This window comes from Panicum virgatum, chromosome 3K, assembly GCF_016808335.1.
Source record: "Panicum virgatum strain AP13 chromosome 3K, P.virgatum_v5, whole genome shotgun sequence".
In the NCBI taxonomy this organism is placed as follows: Eukaryota; Viridiplantae; Streptophyta; class Magnoliopsida; order Poales; family Poaceae; genus Panicum; species Panicum virgatum.
The window spans coordinates 12,487,880-12,513,887 of record NC_053138.1 but is presented as its reverse complement, the minus strand read 5'-3'; the positions used below and the strand labels follow the sequence as shown (position 1 = coordinate 12,513,887).

Genomic DNA, 26,008 nt, shown 5'->3' with positions numbered 1-26,008 from the left:
GTGAAGCTTTGGGCTATATCGTTGAGGAAGAAATTCAGAGTTGTGAAGTCTAGCAGCAAAGAATATGAGGTGAAGTGTGTCAGTGACGATTGTACATGGCGAGTACATGCCTACAAGGGCAAGTATAAGACACACTGAGAGTGTTCAATTGTTACACCACATACATATAGATTAACTGCTGTTGCGCAAACTCACCGTAACATCACATCCACTTTCGTGGCCAAGAAGATGTATGGGGTGATTCTGTACAAAATTGATTATGAGCCAAAATTAATAATTAGGGACATCGACGACCGTTTTCAATACAAAATCAGCTATGCAAAGACTTGTCGGGCAAAACAAAAGGTGTTTGAGATGAGATTCGGCACATATGAGGCATCATATGATAACCTACCTCACATGCTGTCAGCAATTGTGCAGAGAAATACTGGAAGCGCGGCTGATACCTACATTGTACCGAGTTTAGATGTGGGACCTTGGTTTCTGATGCGTGCTTTCTTCTGCATTGGTGCATGTGTGAGGGCATTTATGTATTGTCTTCCTGTTCTATGTATTGACGGCACATTCTTGACAGGAAGATATAAGGGGACAATACTGACAGCGATTGGAGTTGATTGCAACAAGCAGGTGGTTCCCATCGCCTTTGCTTTTGTTGAGAATGAGAACACAGAGAGCTGGTACTGGTTTCTTTAATGTGTGAAGATTCACGTTGTTGCTGGAAGGCCTGATGTTTGCCTCATCAGTGACAGACATGCAGGTCTTCTAGCAGCAATAAGGCAACTACATGAAGGAAGTCGAGGACAACCTCCTTTAAGGCCAGATGTTGTGAGTAGGTGGTGCATAAGGCATATTGAAAGTGCATCTCGGCCCCCTAGTGTGTTTTGGTGGATTGATTGACACCACGATTAAAGGGCTAACTATCTTGTTGAGTATATGAGCAGGAATTGATTATCACAATTGTAATCTATGTGATGAAATGAATCAAGATTCAAGACACATGCTCATATGACAAGATGAATGACATATTCTAGTATGAGAATATTAACAAACAACAGCTATCATGGAAATTGGGATATGTATCAACGATAAAGAATTTATTCGTATATCCAAATGAAGCTTGTTGATGTAAGTGGAATTCAAAATGACAAGCCAAGGTATTGTGAATGAGACAAAGGTGTATGCTTAGGCATAGTCTCACAATTGGAGAAACTTGTCATAAGGAATGTATGAGATAGTTGATGATCAAGCAAGCATGAAAGAAATGATGTTCATTGTAATGGCAAAATCAATGTGAGTTCAAGAGGGCTCTTGAGAATAAATGGATGGGATCGAAAGGCGTGTTTCTAGAGGCTATGTAAGTAAAGGCTTGGCATGAGCAAAGAAACCGATAAATGATCAAGTCCAAGAATTCTAAGAGACATGGAGAATTTCATATTGACAAGTGTCATTCATTAGAGAAAAAAAATTGCTTGTGGATCAAAATAGATTTCATTATAAGTTAAATGTGATACAAGCCTACATGAAGCTATATGTGATGCAAGGATGAAGAGTTGGAATTCGGGAATAGGTTTCTAGGTACTAAGCTTGGAGAAGGACAATTGTGGTTGTGCCGAGGAACCAATGCTAGGGTGACGAAACGTTCTTTGGATTCAACTTGAAGAATCTTGGTTATGTGTGGTGTTCATGTTGGGAAGTATCAATCTTTCTAGAATCTTATTGTGAAGACGGTGACTTGAACTAGAAGTGGATTTCATTCGAAGATAAAGGTTCAAGGTCACTAGCTGAAGGAAGATGTGCTCAAAGTAAAGAAGCCAAGTTGGATGCACACCTCAGATTGTGATTGATCAACACACGGCTTAGGATGAAAAAGAGAAGCTCAAGAAGTTGAAATGTAATTAATCTTTGATCTTGAGTTTAGGTATGCCGTACTATCAAGAGGGATGTATCACAATGGTCTTTGGTTTAGTCTCAGTGCTCAAGTAACCCATATAAGTTGAGAGAGACACAAAAGCCTCACGTACACATTTTAACATTGCTGCCAGGGCAAATCCGGAAGTTTCGGAAGTTCCGGTTTCTAACTGTCACATAACGGCTAGTTTTGTTGGAACCGGCTATTTATACCCTTTAGCCCCCTCCTTGGTGGGCTGCTGTTCCAGGCTCCATTCTGTTGTTTGCTGGTCGTCCCAAGAAACTTGGTAGCCATAGTTGAGCTCTCCCCAACCTCTCTTTGTGAGATTGTGTGATTAGTGTGTATCCTTGAGTTGGGTTGAGAGAGTGAATGCTTGAGAGCACTAGAGAGCACAACAAACCTTGAGCACTCTAGATTAGCCGTGATTTGTGTGATTCGCATTTGTTACTCTTGGAGTTGAAGCCTCCTAGACGGCTAGGCGTCGCCGATTAGCTCCCAAGGATTGTGGTGAGCAGCGGCAAGTTTGTTGCAGCACCGATCTTGTGCCACGAGGGCGCATGGACATATAGTGGAAGGAGGAAATAGCTTGACCTTGGGGTCGACATAAACTTCCTCAACGGAGACTAGGATTCACACGTGGATGCACGGGGTGAATCTGAACTTCGGTAAAACAAATCCTTGTGTTCATTGCATTTACATTTGTTTTGTGGATTTGAGGAGCTCTCCATTAGACACTTGTGTCTTGGAGATATTGTGTTTCGTATGTGCAGGATCTGCGTGAACATGCTCAAGGAACTTCTCTGAGCAGACTCTACAATTAGGGTTTAAATTTACATTCATTTTTTAGCACTACTCTTTGTGTTCACTCTGTTCTGAGTGAACTCGGCAGTTCCGGATTGACAAACCCGGAAGTTCCGAGTTCACCCACTGTCTAGCCCAAATCCAGAAGTTCCGGATTTGAAACCCGGAAGTTCCGGATTTGGCAGACAGTGAATTTAATCCGCTGCATTTGAAGTGAAAATTTGTAGGTGCGCCTATTCACACCTCTCAAGGCGACATCACGGTCCTTTCACATATGGGTGCAAATTTTTATGAGCGCTTCAAAAATAAGGAACTTATGATTTTGTTCAAGAGGTTGTGCACTCAGAATCAGCTGCGGAAGTTTGATGCATTGTGGCAGGTGCTAGATAACATGTGCGCCGAGCTGCTAAAGGAACAGTGTAAGGATCGATGGACCAAGAGGGGGGGTGAATTGGGCCTTTTTCAAATTCTAAAACAAAGTAAAGCAATCTTAACCTATGCAATGCTAGTAGGGCACCAATTCACCAACCGGATAACTAAGCTTCTAACACAAGCTAAGAGAGCTAAAACATAGTAAAGCCTAGCAAGGTAGAGCTAAGTTATGATCTCTAAGTCAAGCACATGAGTAAATTGCATGAAAGAAAATGCTTGAATAAAAGGAATGGACAAGAGACAACCGGATTTTTTCCCGTGGTATCGATGTGTTGGCACACACCCCTAATCCACGTTGTGACACTCACAAAGAGTATTGTCACCTCCCAAGTCACCGAGACGAGGGCGCTCACTAAGAGTCTCCGTTCACCATCCCGGCGTGGTGGAGATCAAGCCACGTACAATCTTCTTCTCCGGGCTCCCACAATCCTTGGCAAGCTCCGCGAGAAACACCTCGATCACCAAGATCGCCTAGGTGATGCCAATCACCAAGAGTAACAAGCTAAGGCCTTCACTTGAGCAAGAACCGATCACCAAGAACGGATGCACACTAGCTTCTCTCTACTCAAGTCCTTAATCTTGCTTCTTGATTGATTGAATGCACAAGTATGTGAATGATGAAGCTCAATGTGGCTCTTGACTATGGTATGAGTGTATGGATGTTGCCTGGTGTCAAGAGTGGGCGAAATGACCCATTGGAGGGGTATATATAGGCAGCTAACACAAATAGAGCCGTTGGGGAAAAGCTGCCAGAAAACTGCGTAGCGCCGGTTAATCCGACGTACCCCCCATTGTCATCGTCGGTTTAACCGGTGAATGTAAACTGCCTCTTCTGAAAACTAGCCGTTACAACTGGGGCAGATTAACCGACGTAGCATCGGTTTAACCGGTGAGTGTAGTTGTCCACTGAACCACTGAAAAAACAAGTCTCTGGACAACTGCACCGACGTTAACTCAAACCTATCGTCGGTTTAACCGGTGAGTGCAACTTTTAAATTCCTCTGAAAAACCATCTCACTGGTCAATTGCACCGACGTCTTGATTCAAACAGCGTCGGTTAATCCGGTGAATAGAACTTGAATTTCCCTGGAAAAACCAACTCTGGACCAATGCACCGACGTTAAATTCAAACACGTCGGTTTAACCGGTGTATTGAATTTGTCCAGACTCTGCTGACTTCGTTCAACCGACGTATAGAAAATTGAGAGCGTCGGTTAAACCGGTGTAGAGACTTTTTCTGATTTTGTCTTTTCTGATTTGAGTCTTGAATGAAATCCAAATATTCTTGAGATATAGTTTGAGAACCACTTATTTGAACTTCTAGAAACCTGAGTGACCATAGTGTGCATCCATTTTCAAATGACCATGTCCATGCTCAAGTTACTTAGCCTTAACCCCTCTTAATAGTGCGATCACTACAAAACTATAAAACCTATACTAACCTAAGTGTCCTTCTCAACCTTATGACACTTAGGACTAGAAAGATCCTTAGTCTTGACATAAAATTGAGTTGAATACCGAGATCGCCTTTTTGAATAATGAAATTGAGGGGCCTCTTTTGACATATGACCAAATGAGCGATAATGATCTATTAAGCTGCACAAACTCATTAGTCACAATAATGGTTGTCATTAATCACCGAAACATACCTTGAGGGCCTAGATGCTTACAATCTCCCCCTTTTTGGTGATTGATGACAACACAAACATAAATGACGAGAGAGCGAGAAAGATAAAGCAGGATAAACACAAGCGAACTCGAAAAGAAGGACCAAAGAGCTCAACGGCTCAAACGAAATTCATAGATATGTCTCAAAGCACGGCATACTCAAGCGACAAAAGTACATATCCATGAACTAACACCAAATGTGATACAAAGAATCAAAGTCCTGATGACTACGAGCTCTCTCTAGCTCTACCCTCCCCCTAACTCTGGTGCTCCCCCCAACACCTCTCCCCCTTTGGCATCAAAGCACCAAAAGGCGAGCTACGGGTCGTGCTGTCGTGGTACGGCGACGAAGCGGTCCGGGTCGTCGTCGTCGGACGGAGAACTCTCACCCTCGGTGACAGACGGAAGCTGCTGGTCTGGGTCTGAGCTCACTGGGGGGGTGACTGTCGTGGAGGCTCTCGTGCTGGCACTGCCTGGTAGAGGATCCGTAGAAGTCGTAACCGGGTCAGCAGAAGAAGTATCAATATCTGAAGAGGTGACTGCTGAGGCTGCCGGCTGCGTCGACTGTGGAAGCAGGGACTCCTCTACTGCTCCTCCCCCTGAAGGTGCTGCCTGAAGTGAGGAAGGGAGGGCGACCGACTGAACCGCTGACGGTGAGTCCTGAAAGAGTGTGGTCGCCGGCAGTGGTGAAAAGAGCGGACGACCGGCAGACCCAAAGAGTGCTGACATCGAGAACGTGGTCTCCGGTGTCGCTGTAGTAGCTGGGGCTGCAGTAGGAGCTGGAGGAGGAGGAGCTGGTGTGACGGCAAGCTGAGGTGCTCCAACACCCTGAAGGCCTGGCTGTCCTGGCTGCTGCGGGGCGAGTCCGGTGTGAGAGTAAAGCTGTGAGATCATCCCGAACATCGCCATCATTCCCTGCTGCATCTGCTGAAACTGAGCGTCTGTCCTCTGTGAAACTCTGTCAATGAGGCCGACAAAACGCTCCTCGGTCGCAGCCCGCTCTCGGGCGGCCTCTCTCTGTATAGCAGCAATCTGGGCCTCATGGGCTCTCCTGGCCTCCTCCTGAGCAAGTCTGTCCTCCCTCTGCTGGGTCACGAGCTGCTGTAGTAGTGAAGTGAGCTCGGACGGCTGAGTCACCTGAGACTCAGAGACTGTAGCAGCTGCTGAAGTCGGAGGTGCTGGCTCTCCTGAACCTCCTGCCTCGTGATCGTGACTGGCTGGGGCAGCTGAAGGAAAGTACTCAACGTCGTCGGAGGAGTCTGACTCAAGCTCAGACCAGTGAATCTCATCATCTCCCCCGGGAAGCTGTGCCTCTGCTGCTAGGAGTGCCTCATCCTCCTCTGCCACTCGTGCCTGAACCTCCGGTGACAGTCGAGCCATCGCTGCTCTATCTGCGTGTCTGCCCCTCCTCCTGTCCTGTGGAGCTGTGGGTCGGTAGACAGGGAACCTGGGAGCCTCGTCGTGACGGTAAGGGGCACTGATGGGTGACTCTGCTGGCACTATCATAGAGCATATGTAACTGATCCAGTGCGCATAGGGAAACTGTCGCACCACACCCATCCCATCAGTGATCACATCCTCGATCTCAGCCAAAATAAAGTCAACTATATCAAATGGCTCGTGAGTGAGGATGTGTAGGAGCAAGAGCTGCTGCAAACCTGTGAACCCCTCTGGGTAGCCACTCCTCGGTAACAGAGTCCTCCGGAGTGCCATGTGAACAGCGTAAGCCTCTGGGGTCAGCAAGCTCGGCACTCTGGCGTAAGAGGCTGGGAACGGCTGGCGGAAGCACTGAGTGATCGCCTCGTGAGAAGGAGCAATCCCGCCAACCATCGCCCTGCGGGGTGGATCTGAGTCCCCGTAAACCCTCTCATGCAGCGAGACGTCGACCAGGTCAACTCCAAGAATACCAGCAATGGTCGCCCTCGACAAACCAAAGTCCTGCCCTCCAAACATGAAGTGTACGGCTCTGCGCTCGGGGGCTATCCAAGCTGTAGCGTAGAACACTCTGACCCAGTCCTCGATATAACGGTTCTGCTCCATCTCTAGCAGTCTGGGCAGACCTCTGAAGTGAGCAAAGTGTGCTCTCACATCTGCTCCCCCTGCGGCTGTCCTCAGTGAGACCCAGTCAAGAACCCTGTGCTGAAAGATCCGGTGGCCCCTCCGCTGGAAAGTCTCGTAGAAGCTGGCCTGTAGCAAAGTCCAGAACCTCCTGTCGACTCTGCTGTCTCGGGTCACTGGGAACCAGACCTCCTCGTCAACACTCCACCTGAGCCTCTTGATCTTGGCCGCATTGGCTCGGGTCAAGTTCTGGAGCATCACACCTGGCTCCAGACGCACAACAGTGTCCACACGGAACACTGCGCGCTCGGCCTCTAGGGCCTCGGCTCTGCGAGCTGCTGCTGCTGCTGCTGCTGACCTGCGGGGCTCCTGTGGCTGGTGTCCTCCCCGAGTCCTCGGTCCAGTGCGACGCTCTGTCGCTGCCGGGGAACCTCTCTCAGACGACTGCTGTGGAGAACTCAGCCCCTCTGACTGTGCTGTCTCTGAGTCAGAATCTGCAGCTGTATCTGACTGATCTGACTCTGCTGCTGTGGCTCTGGTGGCCCTGGCACCTCTCACTCTACCCATGCCCCTGCCTCTGCCTCTGCCTCTGCCTCTGGGGTCCTCCCTGATCTGGAACGGACGAGCGCGGCCTGATGCCTGCTCCTCGGCGGCCTTGGCCACCATCTCGGCCCTCTCGGCCTCCTTCTCTGCACGAGTCCGCTTGCGAGCGGGCTTCTCGACCACGACTTCCTTCCCCTTTCTCTTCTCGCGACCCATCTCGACTGACGGAGTGCGGAACACGAACGCGGCGCGAAAGAAGCGGCTCAGGCAAAACGTCGAGCACCTGGCGAGCACTGGGTGAAAAGGTGCTGCGGAGGTGGCTGCGGCGCGGGGCTGCGGCTCTGAGCACGAGGATGGCGTGGAGTACGGCGGCGCTTGGCGAGGGAGACTCGTGCGGCGGTGAGGGCGTGGTGCGGCGGCGGCGGCTACGCGTGCAGGCGGCGGCGCAGAGCTGTTGCGCGGGCGGCGCAGAGGAGAAGGGCTGCTGTGCGGTGGCGAGATGTGGCGGTTGAGGCGGTGCGCAGGTGGCGGCGCAGTGGGACGGCGGCGCGTGGAGGCTTGAGTCGGGCGGCGGCGGCGTGAGGGGAACGAGTCGGGCGGCGGCGGCGTGAAGAGAGAAGAGAAACAGGGGCCGGCAGCGCGGGCAAGAGACATATATGACAGGCGGGCCCACGATTTTTCTTAACGCCGGTCGATCCGACGCCTAGGTTTTGAACGCCGGTTGATTGCGTCGGTGTAGTTCCCCGAGGCTTCTGCAGATCTGAAACTGAACGCCGGTTGAACCGATGATGTCAAGAGTGTACTCGTCGGTTGATAGATCAAAACATCGGTTGATTGCTAGGTCTGATTTGCATTTACTATCACCGGTTGATCCGATGCTCTGACTTTTGTATACGCCGGTTGAACGCCTGAAACTTGACTGAGCTGAGACAAAACTTAGTAACGCCGGTTAAACCGATGATGATGCTCCATTGAACGTCGGTTTAACCGGTGAACCCGAAAACCCTCTCTCAGCTCACTCTTCTATGCTAAGTCCAATAAACTTATAAGATTCAAATAAACTCAAGTTAATGGACTTGCATATGCGACTTTACCCCTCAAAATAAATAGAATAGCACACTTGCTTAAATAAATTTCTTTTCAAACACAAGGAAAAGCCGCAAGAGAGACAAAGCGCCAAATAAAATGTATGAGCCATGTCATAGGAATATTGAAGATAGAAAACTTCAAACTCATCATGACATTGCTCACTAGGCAATAACGCACCTAACACTTTGCTCTTTTCACTTTTCATGAATTAAGATCTTGTATATGAAAACAAGTCTCATTTTCATCAAGTGATCTCCTTTGTGACCCTTACGCATGCAATGATAATGCAAGCTATAACCACATGCGAAAGTATAGTAAACATGAAGTGCACATCTATATGACAAGAAATGCATAACAAGAAATTAAGATCTACTTGTCAAGTTTGAACCCACGGGAAGCTTCTTCATGATGAGCCTTTCTACAAGCCTAGAGGAAAACAAGTGGACCACCACCTCTAGCTAAACCCTTGCTCATCACTATCTTACCATGGTTAGACAAGTGTCCTATATGTATGCATTTTTCTATATGACATGGCAACTTACATGACGTTTGCCGCATCTAACACATTAAGCTCATTCCTTAGCCTAACAAAGGTACTCTCGTCCAAAGGTTTTGTGAATATATCCGCCAATTACTCCTCGGATCTCACACCTTGAAGGGAAATGTCCCCCTTGGCTTCGTGATCACGCAAGAAGTGATGGCGAATATCAATGTGCTTTGTGCGAGAGTGTTGAACCGGATTCTTGGCAATTTTTACGGCACTTTCATTGTCACAAAGGAGTGGGATCCTATCTAGTTTCACACCAAAGTCCAAAAGGGTTTGCTTCATATATAGGATTTGGGCACAACATGCACCGGCCGCTATATATTCCGCTTCCGCGGTGGACAAAGCCACGGAATTTTGCTTCTTACTTGACCAAGAAACTAGAGAACGCCCAAGCAAGTGGCAACCCCCGGAGGTACTCTTGCGATCCACACGGCTTCCGGCAAAATCCGAATCCGAGTATCCCAAGAGATCTAAACTAGCGCCTTTGGGGTACCACAAGCCTATGCTAGGAGTGTGCTTGAGATACCGAAGGATCCTATTCACAGCCGAAAGGTGTGACTCCTTTGGGTTAGCTTGAAAGCGGGCACACAAGCACACACTAAACATTATATCGGGCCTAGATGCGGAAAGGTAAAGCAAAGACCCTATCATAGAACGATAGAGGGATTGATCAACCGGTTTACCGTCCACATCCAAGTCGAGATGCCCATTGGTTGCCATGGGTGTCTTGATTGGCTTGCACTCATCCATCTTGAACTCCTTCAAGATATCTTTAGTATACTTTTCTTGATGGATGAATGTCCCTTCCTTCATTTGTTTGACTTGAAAACCAAGGAAGAAGATCAATTCGCCAATCATGGACATCTCGAATTCCCTAGACATCATGGTAGCAAACTCATGGCTTAGTAAATCATTAGTTGAGCCAAAGATAATATCGTCAACATAAATTTGACAAATGAAAAGATCCCCGTTGACGTCTTTTGTGAACAACGTGGTGTCCACCCTCCCGATCTTGAAGCCTTGCATGATTAGGAAGTCACGAAGCCTCTCATACCAAGCCCTTGGAGCTTGTTTGAGCCCATAGAGTGCCTTGTGCAACCTATAAACATGGTTAGGATTCCTCGGATCTTCAAACCCGGGAGGTTGCTCAACATAAACAAGTTCGTTAATAACGCCATTTAAGAATGCACTTTTCACATCCATTTGATACAACTTAATGTTATGATGTGAAGAGTAAGCAAGAAGGATACGGATAGCTTCAAGTCTTGCGACCGGAGCAAAAGTTTCACCAAAATCCAAACCTTCGACTTGAGAGAACCCTTTTGCCACAAGTCTTGCTTTGTTGCGTACCACTACCCCATGTTCATCTTGCTTGTTCCGAAAGACCCACTTGGTGCCGATGATGTTCTTGTCTTTTGGAGGAGCTTCGAGGACCCAAACTTCATTGCGGGTGAAGTTGTTCAATTCTTCTTGCATGGCCATCACCCAATCCGAGTCCTCAAGCGCTTCCTCTATGCTAGTGGGTTCAATACAAGAAACAAACGAGTGATATTCGCAAAATGAAGCATGTTTAGAGCGAGTTCTTACTCCCTTTGATGGACTACCAATGATTTGACCAATTGGATGATCCTTGGAGATGCGACCATGCTTCACTAGCGGTACTTGCGTGGATGCTTGTTGGGGTGGATCATGTGTGACTTGTGCTTGTGGTGGAACACTTTGCTCTTTTTGTTCTTGAACTTGGGGTGTTGGCGTTGGCACATCTTCTTGAGGTTGTGTATCATCTTTTTCTTGATCTTCATCCATTTGGGGCGCCGTGGAGGTGCTTGGTGTAGATGAGGAAGATCCTCCCCCTTGATCATTGCCTTCATGCACCTCTTCCGGCTTGATATCCCCAATGGACATCTTCTTCAAGGCTTCATCAATCTCCTCATCACCTATATTTTCATAGCCAACAACCTCCTCTTGGAAGCCATTAGATTCATCAAACTCCACATCACATGTTTCTTCAACTAACCCGGAGGTTTGATTGAATACTCTATATGCTTTGGAGTTTGATGCATAACCAAGAAAGAAACCTTCATCACATCTACTTTCAAACTTACCGAGCCTTTTCTTCTTGTAGATGAAGCATTTGCAACCAAAGACTCGAAAGTATGATATATTTGGTTTCTTCCCGGTGATGAGCTCATATGGAGTTTTCTTGAGGAGTCGGTGAGGATACACTCGGTTGGATGCATGACACGCCGTGTTGATTGCTTCCGCCCAAAATTTCTCGGACGTGCCATAATCATCCAACATTGCTCTAGCTAGGGTGATGAGAGTCTTGTTCTTTCTTTCCACCACTCCATTCTGTTGAGGCGTGTAGGTGGCGGAAAACTCATGCTTGATGCCCTCTTCATCGCACCATTCTTCAATCTTCATGTTCTTGAACTCGGTGCCGTTGTCACTCCGGATCTTCACAATTGGGGAGTTGTACTCCCTTTGAGCTCTTCTTGCAAATGTCTTGAAGAGTTCCGGAGTTTCACCCTTATCGCCTAGAAACATAACCCAAGTGTAACGTGAAAAATCATCAACGATTACTAGGCAATAGAGGTTACCACCAATGCTCTTGTATGTAGTTGGACCAAAGAGATCCATGTGTAGTAGCTCGAGCGGCTTGGAGGTAGACAACATCGTCTTGATGGGATGATGTGTTGCAACTTGCTTCCCGGCTTGACATGCTTTACATAGCTTGTTCTTGTCAAAGGTGACGTCCTTCAAGCCGGTGATCATCCCTCTCTTGTGGGCTTTCTTGAGGTTGCTCATGCTAATATGAGCAATTCTTCTATGCCAAAGCCACCCAAGAGAAGACTTGGTGAAGAGGCATGTCATGGTACTTGTTTGCTTTGAAGAGAAATCCACCAAGTAAATGTTGCCATGTCTAAACCCCGTGAATACCAATGACTTGTCTTTTTCATGAGTTACTACAACACCATTCTTGTCAAAGGCACACGTTAGTCCAAGATCACACAATTGAGCAATTGAAATAAGATTAAAACTAAGTGCTTCTACAAACAAAACATTAGAAATAGATAAATCTTTAGAAATTGCTATTCTACCCAAACCTAAAACTTTTCCCCTTGAGTTATCACCATAGGTGACGTGTTCATGATCGCCGGGGTCTTCAAGGGAGGTGAACATGCTATCATTGCCGGTCATGTGTTGAGAGCAACCGCTATCAAGTACCCAATGTTTTCCACCGGCTTTGTAGTTCACCTTAGAGTTACCTTTGGCCATGAGGCACATTGGAGGTGGAGGTAGTGATGGTTCTTCATTTGTGAGGGCGATGGTGACTATGTCTTCTTCATCACTTGAATCTTCGCTTGATGAGACATCGGTCACCCACTCTTGTTTTTCCACCAAGAAGCTTCTCTTGGTGTGCCCTTTCTTCTTTGGGAAGAGCTTGGTCTTCTTGTCATGGCTCTTTTTCTTCCCAAGTCTCTTGTTTTTGTTCTTCCTTTCTTCTTCTTCATCATCGCTTGAATCATGGCGATGCTTGCTCTTGTGATCCTTGTTTCTTTTGTCCGGCTTGGGGCAATTTGGACGGATGTGACCTTTTTCTCCACAATTGTAGCAAATTTTGTTCTTGACATCCATTGGCCGGAACATTCCCTTCTTAGAGTCAAAGTTGAACCCTTTCTTGTTGATCTTGTCATTCAAGCGGGTAAACTTCCTCATCATAAGAGCAAGCTCTCCATCATCTTCAACATCGGATGAGCTTTCATGATGATCATCTTCTTCATTGCTTGAGCTTGAATCTTGCTTGATCATCTTGAGCTTGCGGGCTTTGTTTGCCTTGGTCTTTAGAGCAATTGATTTGCTTGAAGTTGGCTCTTCGGACATACCAAGGATACTCATCTCATGAGCGCGAATTTCGCCCACAAGTTCTCCTACTTCCATTGTGTCAAGATTCTCCTTTTGAAGCATAGCATTGATGATGTTATACTTGGGCTTCGGGAGGAGCATGAGAATCTTGCGATTGATGGAGGCACTGTCAATTTTGGATATTTCAAGTGCATTAATGTCCTTGACAATGACATTCAAGCGAGAGTACATATCATTGCAATTTTCATGAGCTAGCATTTTAAAAGAATCATACTTAGCTCTAAACAAGTGATATTTTTGTTCACGGACTTTTGTGGAGCCTTCATGAATTTCAATTAGTTCTTTCCATATATCACTTGCTAAGTCCATGCCATTAACTCTAGCAAAGACTTCCTCACTAATGGCTTCGAAAATTGCATTTCTAGCCTTAGCATTCCATTTTAATTGTTCGGTGGTGGGAGTTCCGGTGAACCCGGTCTTAGTTGCCAACCATACTTCGGGGGCAATCGCATCAAGATATGCGGCCATGCGAACTTTCCAATAGGCAAAGTTCTTGCCCTCGAAGTGAGGCGGCGAACCACCCATCTTGGCCATAGCTCTAGGCGGTGAAGCCTAATGATCCAAATGAGCAACGAGGCTCTGATACCAATTGTAAGGATCGATGGACCAAGAGGGGGGGTGAATTGGGCCTTTTTCAAATTCTAAAACAAAGTAAAGCAATCTTAACCTATGCAATGCTAGTAGGGCACCAATTCACCAACCGGATAACTAAGCTTCTAACACAAGCTAAGAGAGCTAAAACATAGTAAAGCCTAGCAAGGTAGAGCTAAGTTATGATCTCTAAGTCAAGCACATGAGTAAATTGCATGAAAGAAAATGCTTGAATAAAAGGAATGGACAAGAGACAACCGGATTTTTTCCCGTGGTATCGATGTGTTGGCACACACCCCTAATCCACGTTGTGACACTCACAAAGAGTATTGTCACCTCCCAAGTCACCGAGACGAGGGCGCTCACTAAGAGTCTCCGTTCACCATCCCGGCGTGGTGGAGATCAAGCCACGTACAATCTTCTTCTCCGGGCTCCCACAATCCTTGGCAAGCTCCGCGAGAAACACCTCGATCACCAAGATCGCCTAGGTGATGCCAATCACCAAGAGTAACAAGCTAAGGCCTTCACTTGAGCAAGAACCGATCACCAAGAACGGATGCACACTAGCTTCTCTCTACTCAAGTCCTTAATCTTGCTTCTTGATTGATTGAATGCACAAGTATGTGAATGATGAAGCTCAATGTGGCTCTTGACTATGGTATGAGTGTATGGATGTTGCCTGGTGTCAAGAGTGGGCGAAATGACCCATTGGAGGGGTATATATAGGCAGCTAACACAAATAGAGCCGTTGGGGAAAAGCTGCCAGAAAACTGCGTAGCGCCGGTTAATCCGACGTACCCCCCATTGTCATCGTCGGTTTAACCGGTGAATGTAAACTGCCTCTTCTGAAAACTAGCCGTTACAACTGGGGCAGATTAACCGACGTAGCATCGGTTTAACCGGTGAGTGTAGTTGTCCACTGAACCACTGAAAAAACAAGTCTCTGGACAACTGCACCGACGTTAACTCAAACCTATCGTCGGTTTAACCGGTGAGTGCAACTTTTAAATTCCTCTGAAAAACCATCTCACTGGTCAATTGCACCGACGTCTTGATTCAAACAGCGTCGGTTAATCCGGTGAATAGAACTTGAATTTCCCTGGAAAAACCAACTCTGGACCAATGCACCGACGTTAAATTCAAACACGTCGGTTTAACCGGTGTATTGAATTTGTCCAGACTCTGCTGACTTCGTTCAACCGACGTATAGAAAATTGAGAGCGTCGGTTAAACCGGTGTAGAGACTTTTTCTGATTTTGTCTTTTCTGATTTGAGTCTTGAATGAAATCCAAATATTCTTGAGATATAGTTTGAGAACCACTTATTTGAACTTCTAGAAACCTGAGTGACCATAGTGTGCATCCATTTTCAAATGACCATGTCCATGCTCAAGTTACTTAGCCTTAACCCCTCTTAATAGTGCGATCACTACAAAACTATAAAACCTATACTAACCTAAGTGTCCTTCTCAACCTTATGACACTTAGGACTAGAAAGATCCTTAGTCTTGACATAAAATTGAGTTGAATACCGAGATCGCCTTTTTGAATAATGAAATTGAGGGGCCTCTTTTGACATATGACCAAATGAGCGATAATGATCTATTAAGCTGCACAAACTCATTAGTCACAATAATGGTTGTCATTAATCACCGAAACATACCTTGAGGGCCTAGATGCTTACAAACAGGCCTCAACCTCCAGCCGGAGACGTTCTGGCGGCGGACCTTTCACACAGTGGATTAAGGATGCACCTAAGGAGAAGTGGTCCATTCTATACGACACTGGTGGTCGTCGATATGGGATCGAGACAACCAACCACGTAGAGTGTTATAATATGGTAATGCGTCATGTTCGTGGATTTCCTCTTGTTGGCATAGTTGAGTTCATCATATACGGATGCACAAGATACTTCAGAGAGCGGTACCAGGCAGCTGTTGTCTTACTTAATGATCCAGGAGTGATTTTTTTAATAGGGTCACTAACTACATGAAAGAAAAAATTGAAAAGGCTCAATATCACGGAGTGTTCTCCATGGACACAAAGGATCAAAGGTTTGAGGTTTCATGCAAGGACAGGACAGGGCAGGGTGTCCGCAGACAAAAGGTCGTTCAGGATTGCTTGATAACGCCGGAAGGCAAGGTTTTTTGCAGATGCAAGAAGTCACAGCTTCTTCACTTACCATGCTCTCATGTCATTGCGGCATGTTCAGAATCTGGGTTGGATCCTGGGGTTTTTGTTTCAGAATATTACAGAAAAGAAATCGTTGTGCACACTTGGGGCCATGAGATATATGTCATAGGCAGTCTGGGATCATTCACTACACCAAATATCTCTCCAATGTACATTCCCAATCCAGATACTAGGAGTGGGGTAGGTCGACGGCAGACACTTCGTATCCGTAACGGAATGGATGAGTCTGAGGCAGGAAAGAAGAAAAAATGATGCAACCTGTGTGGAGCAGATGGTTACACTTACAAGATGTGCCCTAAAATGTAAGAAGATAATGCTGGTGCTGAGGGTGGACCTTCTGGAATCCCACCGATGGATTTCCTTCGGATTTTGGAGCTCGTCGCGTCTAGATTTTGTTATGTGTGCATATGTATTTGAACCAGATGTATGGATATGTATTCCGACCTGTATGTGATAATTATATTTCGTTATGTATGGATATGTATTTGCACCAGATTGTAGCATGTAATATTACGAAGGTATATGTGTAATAAGATTTCTTGGTTGCAATTCTAAATGTGTAGGTTGGTTCAATTAGATTGCTCACTGAATGTAGTGTTCTGAAAATAGAAGGGTAGTTACGAATCCTAAATTTTTGGTTTGCAATACAGTTTTGTAAACAATACTACGATTACAAAGCAGAGGCCTAAGGCATTCGTACTACTAGGTACTTGAACAATGAAAAGCATGGCATGTGCAACACGATAACCTTGTGTTGTGAGTAAACCTAACATGCCTTACAAAATGTAAAATGCCGGGATTACATGGTGGTGCTTTACTGAGTGCACCGGGGATATTTTATTTTCCCTTCCTAATAGCTTCAGACCCTGCTTCCTTAGCACGGCGGGCCCTCTCTCGCTTCCTCTCCCTATCAGCTTCACGTTCCTCTGCCTTCTGACGTTCCACTTCTGCAATCCTCTTCTGATTCTCTTACTGGTTTTTCTTGCGCTTCTCCTCCATCTGTTCTTCATGCAGCATTCGTTGCCACCTTTGTGCAGCCCACCTTGCTTGACGCTCCACGTGGTCCTTATTCTGCTGAGATTGCTCGGTGTCTAACCATTGCACGAAATCACATAGAGGCGGTGGAGTCTTTCCCCAAATCATGTTAGAAGTCATTACTAGATCTGAAAGAGACAAACTCTGATAGTGTTTTGTAGTACATTTGCTCGGTCCTTGCCGTAATGCTTGGGCGGGTCGTCCTCGTAATTCTCGCATATGAAGAACCTCTTGCCAAAGTCGTACCCCGAAACCCTTGATTTCATTAATTTGCACAAGGATCCGCAAAAACACATAGGCATCTGGACTCCTTGGGGGACTGTTTCCATCACCTTACTCCATGGAATATAGGTGGATCCTGAGGATGCCATGGTGATGAGCCCTGGCAATCACAAGTGAGCAATCAGATTGCTAATATACTATATCAACGCTAATCATTATCAGTAATGTACCACTAATCACTCCTAATAATAATTAAACTGATTGCTAAACTACTGTTTCAACAAAATACTTTCTACAATTTTCTAACATTTTCTAAATTTTTTTAATATTATCTTCCAATTTTTAAGACTTTCTAATACTTCTCTAATAATTTTCTAGTACTTTCTAATACTTAATCTAACACTAAATGTACTATATCAACGCTAATTATTACAAGTAACTGCACCTAAATGTACCACTAATTACTCCTAACAATAATTAAATTAATTGTTAATCTACTGTTTCAACAAAAATAATTACAACATAATCTATTTGTAAAGCGTAGAAAAATTTTGGTTACCTGCAGTCGCCGGCTCGAAAATCTGGTAGGGCTTCGCCTTTCTCCCTCCCTCCCTCTTTTTTATTGGTTTCTAAAATTTTAGTGATGCAAATGAGGGGTGGGGGACCAGCCAACCCTTATATAAGGGTGGGAGAGCCGGTCGCCCTGCAGCCGGGCGGCCAGGGCCGGCCGCCTCACTGCCGGGCGACCGGCCCCCAGGGACCTGCGCGTAATTTTCTCCGCAATTTTTTTTTTCAGAAATGCCCCTGCCACCCCGTTGCCGGGCCGGCCGGGTATATTCCTCTAAATTTTCAAATCGAAAATATATTTTTGTAAAAAAAGAAAATAAAAAATAAAAAAACCGCTGGATCGCCCCAGATTGGGCTGCATTTGCTGCATTGCTAGGCGGCCCACAGTACTTGGAGCATGACCTGCAGCGAATTCATTCATCGTCCCGGCTCCTCTCAACAAAAAAAAACATTCTCCCCTCAAAAAAAAAACATTCATCGTCCTGCCGGCTTTGCCGCTGAGGAGCCGTGCCCAGCTCAAAAAATCAAGGAGCAGAGCAGACAAATTTACCCACTTTTGTACTCTTTGTCCCTATAATAAACCGGGGGAGATCTTTTTCTAATAAAAAGTATATACTATTTAAATACAGGGAAAATTATCAGCTTTTGTACGCTTTTTATTCCTATACTAAAGCGGGGAGATCTTTTCTCTAATAAAAAAATTAATTTGTTGATATCAACTTTTCTTTTCCCTGAGAAAAATAGAGAGTAAGTATCAAAAAAAAAAGAGAAGAATAGAGAGTATTTGAGCGGCAACACTGGTGGGCTTTTGGCCCATTGGTAACATCAGGCCCCCTTCTTCCTCTTCTTGGCCATGAAAAAACTGTGCAACCTCAATCAAACTAATCAATTCCTACCCCTCAAAAAAAAAAATCAATTCCTCTTTGCGTTGAGACGCTTTTGTACGCTTCGTCTTCAGATCTCGCGTACGCTGAGACGCTGGCCTCACTCTTTGCGTTGAGGAACATGGAGTGCACGTGCCCTCATGGGCGCGCATTCGTCTTTGTATACGGTAGCTCGTGGAGCCGCTCAGCTTGCTGCCTAGCTATAGCCTATACAGTAGGATGCAAAATGCAAGGAAGGAACGCAAGAAATTAAATTAAAATGGGCAGCATGTGCGTGGACACATAGTACATACCGTTAGAATGAATTCGATGAACCTTCCACGAAGTACGTATCTGAAACAGAAAAAAAAGAATGCTGTGTGCGTAAACAGTATAAAGTGAGCCTACTTTGGTATTGGGTGGTCACTTTAATTATATTTATTTTATGGTGCACTGTTAAGAGCTTTTGGCCTTATTAATCTACCCCATTCCAAATTATAATTCGTTTAATTTTTTAACCTAAAATTTGACCACTCGTTTTATTCAAAAAAATTGTGCAAACATAGTTGAATTTAATTAATTTTGAAAAGCTTTTATTAATAAAGCAAGCTACAACAAATAAAATGATGTTTTGCATAAATTTTTGTATAAGACGAGTTGTCAAACTGAAGGTCAAAAAAATCAAAGAAATTATAATACGGAACGGAGGAAGTAATATTTTTTTTGAAAAGTGAGGAAGCAATAATTTTGCATCGAGGAACCGTATTTTTTTTTTTTGAGGGATGCATCGAGGAACCGTATGGTATTACCATACCGCGAGCTGGGCCTCTTTCAGCCTATGTGAGGTTTTCAGGCTTTAATGCCATGGGCTTGGGGACGCGCGCACGCAGGCGTCACGTGCCCCTGGGACCGCACTAGAGCCGCAGGCTGCAACGCTGCACGCACGCGCCTCTGCGTCGTTTCTCTCTTTCTTTCTACCGAGTTCAGGCGACGACGCGCAGGCTGCACTGCACTCAGGGAATGCTCAGTGAGGAGCCAACAGCCACCCGTACGTACGTACAGGCGACCACACCCCGCGCGCTGCGCGTACGTACGTACACCATCTGATTACTGAGATGTACTGTACGTGGTGAGACGCTGACTTGACGGTGTACGTACGGGGCTAGCTAGCAGTAGCAGCTAAGAGCAAGGATTATAATCCAGCCAGCAGCTGGTTGGATAGTAGTGCCAGGTCATACACCGGCAACAATACAGCCAACTCGTATAATAACTTGGCTAAGAAATGGGTTAAGAAAAAAGTTGTATTAAATATCCAAGCACTAAATGCTGCCATGTGTTTACCATCAGTTGTGGTCTACATCTCTGTGGCCCAAACAACACAATATAAACTCATATAGTTAAGTTCATGGGGGAAGCATACACCATGCTTGCAGATCGGGTTCCTGATTCGCTGGTGCACCAAGATTAGCTGGCGACCACCAGGGACCTTTGAGCCGTCATGCTTGGGCGCTGCTGACCGGGGATCCAGTATGGAAGAGAAGGGCGCCATGGACTGCTCTGACCGTGGAACAGTTGAGAAGGGCGCCCGGGGAGGGATGCCCACCGGAGGAACGAGATGAGGCCCTTGGGGGAAAACGGACTGAGCCCCAGCCGTAGGAATCTCCATTGGAGCTGATGCAGAGGTCCTCTTGGAGGATCTAGACATCTCGATGGGGGAGGTCGAGGGTGCGGCGGCGCTGCTAGGGTTTGGTGGTGTCTGCTCAGGATTAGATTTGGGGCTTAATCCTTCAAATAAGCGTGTGAGAAATCGATTTGGAGCGTGGGAGAATGATTTGGCTGCGCGGGAGAGGAATTTGGTGGGGGGAGGGGGCGGGAGGGAGGCGAGCGGCGCACAGGACCGCGAGTTGGGGAAGAAGCACCCTCTCTTCGCCGGCTGCGGGCTGGAAGCGAGCGCTTGGGCCTCGGGTTTGCCCCTTCAGCCGGGCGGATCGTGGAGCGCCCGTTCCCTTCTCTCTCTCCATTCTCTGCCAGCAAAAATTTTTGTGACGTGTCCATACATACAGCCCGCCTACGGGGCTCCATAATACTTATGCTCTAATGCTGCCGCTGCCGCCCTTTTTTCTTTTTTATATTTAAAAAATATCAAAATTTCAAAAATATATGTCCGTTTTGAAAAATTTCAAAAATACCCCCGGTCGCCCCCATAGGGCGACATGACCTAAGTGTATTTTTTTTAAATTCGCAACGAGGTCCCTGGGCAAAAAAAAAATGCAAGGGGGCCTGTCGCCCCCCAGGGGCGACATGGGCCTGTCGCCCGTTGGGGGGGCAACAAGGTTCCCTGGCCGCCATACGCCGCCATTCCCTTTGTCATTTGAGCCTAAAAATTCAGGAAAAAAGAGGGGTGAGGAGAAGAAAAGCGGCGAAGCCCTGCCGAATTGCTGAATCCGGCAGATCTGCCGTTCCCTGCGAAGCCCTGAATGTACTAACCTGCAGATCACAAGTGCTGAATCCGGCAGGGCTTCGCCGCTTCCCTTCTCCTCACCCCTCTCTTTTTTTCTGAATTTTTGGTGGAATTTTCGGATTCAAATGAGAAGAAAATGGGGAGTCAGAGGCATATATAGGGGTGGGTACCCCGGTCGCCCGAGGGGGGGGGGGCAACAGGCCCCCCTGCCGCGCCTGTGGGCGGGGCCCAGTGGTCGTTCGAGGGAGGGCGACAGGCCCCTTTGCATTTTTTTTGTCCAAGGACCTCGTTGCAAATTTGAAAAAAAAATTACACTTAGGGTATGTCGCCCTATGGGGCGACCGGAGGTATTTTTGAAAATTTTCAAAACGGACATATATTTTTGAAATTTTGATTTTTTTTAAATATAAAAAAGAAAAAAGCGCGCCGCTGCCGCTGGGCTGCTGGGCTCCTGGCCGAGGAATCCGGCCGGCCCGGATGCGGCCACGGAGTATGGGTACAAACAGATGCCGACGGCTGCTGCCTTCTTCTCAGCTCAGCCCGGCCCGGCCGTACGTCGTCGGCTTGGTCATAACACGGAGACGCGCACGGGATCGGAGGAGCAGGTGCCCTGCTGCTGCTGCTGCAGCACGTCACGGGATCGGGTCCATGCATACATCTACTGCAATTTTTTTAATTAAGGATAAATTCCAGCCTCAGCATCCGCAGGTTGAATGCTGCAATCATCTACCGCAATTATAATAGATCCTATTTGAATCCAAATGATTATAGGTGAAAATTTTAAACTTTAGCATTAGTTCATCCATATACGAGTGCTAGCTAATTGGGTGGACTAAAGTTTAGCCAAGTCTCAAAAACTTTAGCAAATGGATTAATAGTTTTCAAAAGAAGAAGAAGATGGATTAATAACTATACTAACAAACTCTCTGGTTTAGTTTCCTTCTCTCCATGCCGTGGAAGGCACGGCTATTCAATGGTTATCCACCTCTCCCTGGCTTTAATTTATTTGGATCGATCGATCGGCCCGCCGGCGCCGCTAGCCCTGGTAATTGGTTGGAACCCCGCACCATACCCAACCTCACCCAAAATTAATATATTTAGATACACAATCCCACCCAACCCAATTAGTTAATTTCTCAACTCTAATCAACCCGCCCCATTATAAACGGGTAACCCATAAAAACTCATGGGTTCTACTATACATAGGAATTTAGTGGTTCTACACTTAATGTGGGAACCACATATATGTCTAGCCACACTACTTTGCACAGAGCATCTGTCAGTCATATTGACTCATCTCTAAAAATTTCAGTCAATTTCGATAAAATTTTATAGTGTAAACGCGAGATTTTAATTCTAGGGTCCGGCTCTTGATGTGGAGCCCACGTGTAGTTCTAGCCACGCTGCTTTGCACAGAGTAGCTACCAGTCGTACTGAGTCATCTCCAACAAATTTCAGTCAATTTCGATAAAATTTTATAGTGTGAACGCGAGGTTTTAATTCCAGGGTTCGGCTCTTCATGTGGGGCCCACAGGTAGTTCTAGCCACACTGATTTGCACAAAATAGCTGCCAGTCATACTGAATCATCTTCAACAAAATTCAGTCAATTTCGATAAAATTTTCTGATATAAACACGTGGTTTTAATTTCAGAGTCTAGCTCTCACGTGGGAACCACATTTATATATAGTTATACTGTTTTGTAAAAAGTATCCATTTCAACCCACCCCAACCCGCCTCAACCCGCATTTATATAGAACCCGCCCCGACCCACCCCATTAACTAATACAACATATTTTAACCCATCCAAACACACCCCATTTCAAAACCCACCCCATAAAACCCATTTCAACCCAACCCATTAGCAGGCCTAGGCGCTGCTGTCGTGTGTTGACGACCACGTACGCAATCCAGTTTGCGGAATTGCAGTTGCGGGTCGGCATGCATGGCGGCCGTTTCCTTTTTCGGAAGATGGTCACTGAGAAACCCTGTGCCGCCGGGCGGGCAGGTGCGCCGCCTCACTACTGTAGAAAACAAGTCTTAGCTCTACCCCAAAAATATCAGTATAGAGATGAACCAGTACTTATGCTAACATAGGTACCGGTTCATCTCCATACCGGTACTTTTAAGGTGGATGTAATTTATAAATGAGGCTTAGGTACCTAGCTAAGGTTCTCCATAAGTACCGGGTGGTAATTTTTATATTAGTACCGGGTGGTGCCACTAACCGGTACCTATAGACAAGCCTTAGGTATCGGTTGATGTTACCAACCGGTACTTTAGGAGTCTTAGGTACCGGTTGGTAACACCAACCGATACTTTATTTTAGGCTCATCCATGGGTTATTTGAAAAGGAAAATATCTCCTTCTCGATCAAAACTGCTGCGTAGGTGAGATGGTAAAGGAGGAACGCACGAGGCTAGAGGTCGCGGGTTCAATTCCCAGCCAAAGGATATTTTGGTAAAAAAGTCCTTAGGTACACTTTCGGTGTACCGATTATAATAACCGGTACCCTTAGCTGTTTTTATAGTAGTGCCCCAAGCCTGCACCCGGCCGGCTGGAAGAACTCGCAGGGAGGCGGAGGCAAACCAACACTCTACCTCACCTTAAGCATCCTCGATCGATTGCCCTTGTCGTTTCTTTGTTTCCACCATCAGGTTCCGGTGACGTCTACGCCGCCCACCCTCCTCGTTTAATACCTTATCTCGCCCCCAATTACACGTATACACAGACAGTCGATGCATGATAGTCCACTCCAACTACACCTACTTTTCCATTCTCAATTCAATTCACTCCCTCCCCTGCCTTCTTTCTTTCTTCCTTACTAATTCCGCACGTCACACTGTCACTCACAGTTTTTTTTTTGAGACAACTGTCACTCATCACAGCTAATCAAGCCAACTGAGAGGAGAAAGAAAGAGGGAGGCGAAATTGACAACGCTTGTAGAAGGAAAAACGTATTAATTACATTTAGACCCAGACATTTCTCACAGGAGCCCTCAGCTTTAGCCAGCCCTCTCGCCGCCAGGCGCCAGCCCCGTAGGCCGTAGCAAAGTGTACCAGGGCCGTACCGGCAAATTCGAGGGCCCTGTGCGAAACAATGGACTGGGCCTTAGTGGCTTAGTGCAGGATCGCGAATACCAAGCGATAGCAGCCGGCAAGCGCGATAAGCGCAATGTGCTGTGTGAAAGCACAAATGTTAGAAGTCACGCGTGTGACTGGCAGTTAAATCATCACAAAAGGTCTAATAACTATTTTTTTGTTCGGGAATAATTTCTTTTATTGCTGGGACAATTGTTATTGTTTGAGCAACAAAATTTTTTTCCAAAAAAAGTTTGTTTTAGCAACAAAGCATTGAGGGGCCTGGTTTATTAGGCCAATTTTAGGTTCAAAATATGGAATCCTGGAGAGGTTGTGGTGCTGTGATAGGTCCACTCGAGATCACACACCTGACCCCGAGTAGCACCCATGTAAAAGGAAGTGATACGCCTACAATGATTTATCTTTTAGGAGCAATTTGGGCCATATTTTGCTACAAATTGGATCAATAATTAACTAAATTAAAGTATTTACATGACTATATCTAATATTTTGGGGGCCCTTCAAATTCGGAGGCCCTGTGCGGTCGCACGGCCCGCACGGGCTTAGATACGGGCCTGAGTGTACAGCACGCGACGACGTCTTACGTCACTGTCCATTTTGCTCCGCCCCCCTCGACTTGCTCCTAAATTACGTAACGTAGCGTACCCGTGTATCTACAGAGGGAGGCCCGAGCAAAGCGAAGCGACCCGCCCGCCGCGGCTCCGGCGGGGGTGGGGGTCGTCGGCCGGCGGCCGGCGCGCGGCGCGCGGCCCCGGCCGGCCGGCCCGGGGGCCCTAGCCGCAGAGCGCGCCGACCTCGCGGAGGCGCGGGACCAGGAGGCCGCTGAGGTGGAGCCCCATGAGCCCGTCGAGCCCGCCCACGGGCGCGCCGCCCACGAACAGAGCCGGCACGGCGGCCGCGGCGGCCGCCGACGCCGCGGCCTCCTCGGCGGCCTCCTCCACCTCGATCACCGTCGCGTGCGCGCCCACGGCCTCCAGCAGCCGCCGCATCACGTGGCACATGCAGCACCCGCGCCGGGCGAAGATCACCACAGGGCTCTCGCGGACCAGCCGCCCGACGCGCTCCGCGGGGGCCTCCACGTCGCCCGCGGGGTCGATGGTCAGGCCCAGCCGGCGCCGGGGCCCCGGTGTCGGCGCCTCGCCGGCCACCGCGCAGCTCACGCCGCCGCCGCCCTGCATGATCTACTCTTCCTTTCTCCTCTCGCTGTGGTTGGGGGGCGGGCGATCGACGGGGCTCGGCTGCAGCCTTGCAGGCAGGAGCAGAGGGGGGCGCGGGGCGTGTGGTTGCCGATCGAGCTGCCGCCTGCCGCCGCTAGCTAATTCACGGCGTGAAGTCTCTGAGTGGCTGGTTGGGTGGTCGCCGTCAAGATCCGGGCCGGAGGACGTGGGGGAGGCGCTATATATATATAGGAGCGGGCGCACATGGGGGCGTGACGTCAGCCGGAAGGTGACGGGACACGGTGGGCCCGGTATGGCGTCAAGTGGCTGGAACAGCGGGGAGGGAGGGTTGCTTGGATGAATTGAGGAAGCAAAGTGGAGCTTGAGAACGCAGTCGTTGAAGGGACAACATTACTACAGAACACAACAGACTTTTGATCCAGTGTTTTTATCCCGACTACTTTCGGACCCGGAACTAAAGAGGGCTTTTGTCCCGGGTCCAATGACTAGCCGAGCGGACAGGGAGACAGAAGACTTTGGTCCCGGTTGGAGCCACCAACCGAGACAAAAAGACATCATTTTGACTCAGTTGATGGCTACACCTGGGACCAAAAGCCTCTCAGCCCATTAGCCCCGGTTGAAGGCTAGCACCGGTACTAAAATGAGACAATTTATCCCGGGTGGAGGCTAGCACCGGGACTAAAAGGTGTCCTGCTTCTTTTTTTTCGTGCCCACCTCCCAATCTCATCTCTCTCTAGATCTCTCTCGAGTTCTCATCTCTCCCTTATCCTCTTCCCTCTTCTCCCTCTCTTCCTCAAGCGACCAGCGAAGCATCAGCGGCGGCG

The 26,008-nt window shown here is 47.3% G+C and overlaps 1 protein-coding gene across 1 annotated transcript; it reads right to left on the bottom strand.

Moving 5' to 3' along the window:
* Window positions 1–24,570: 24,570 nt before the first annotated feature.
* Window positions 24,571–25,372, bottom strand: LOC120697661 (glutaredoxin-C7-like). Its single transcript, XM_039980951.1, has one exon. The coding sequence runs from the start codon at window positions 25,182–25,184 to the stop codon at window positions 24,780–24,782; it is 405 nt and encodes a 134-aa protein (XP_039836885.1). The 5' UTR covers window positions 25,185–25,372; the 3' UTR covers window positions 24,571–24,779.
* Window positions 25,373–26,008: the final 636 nt, after the last annotated feature.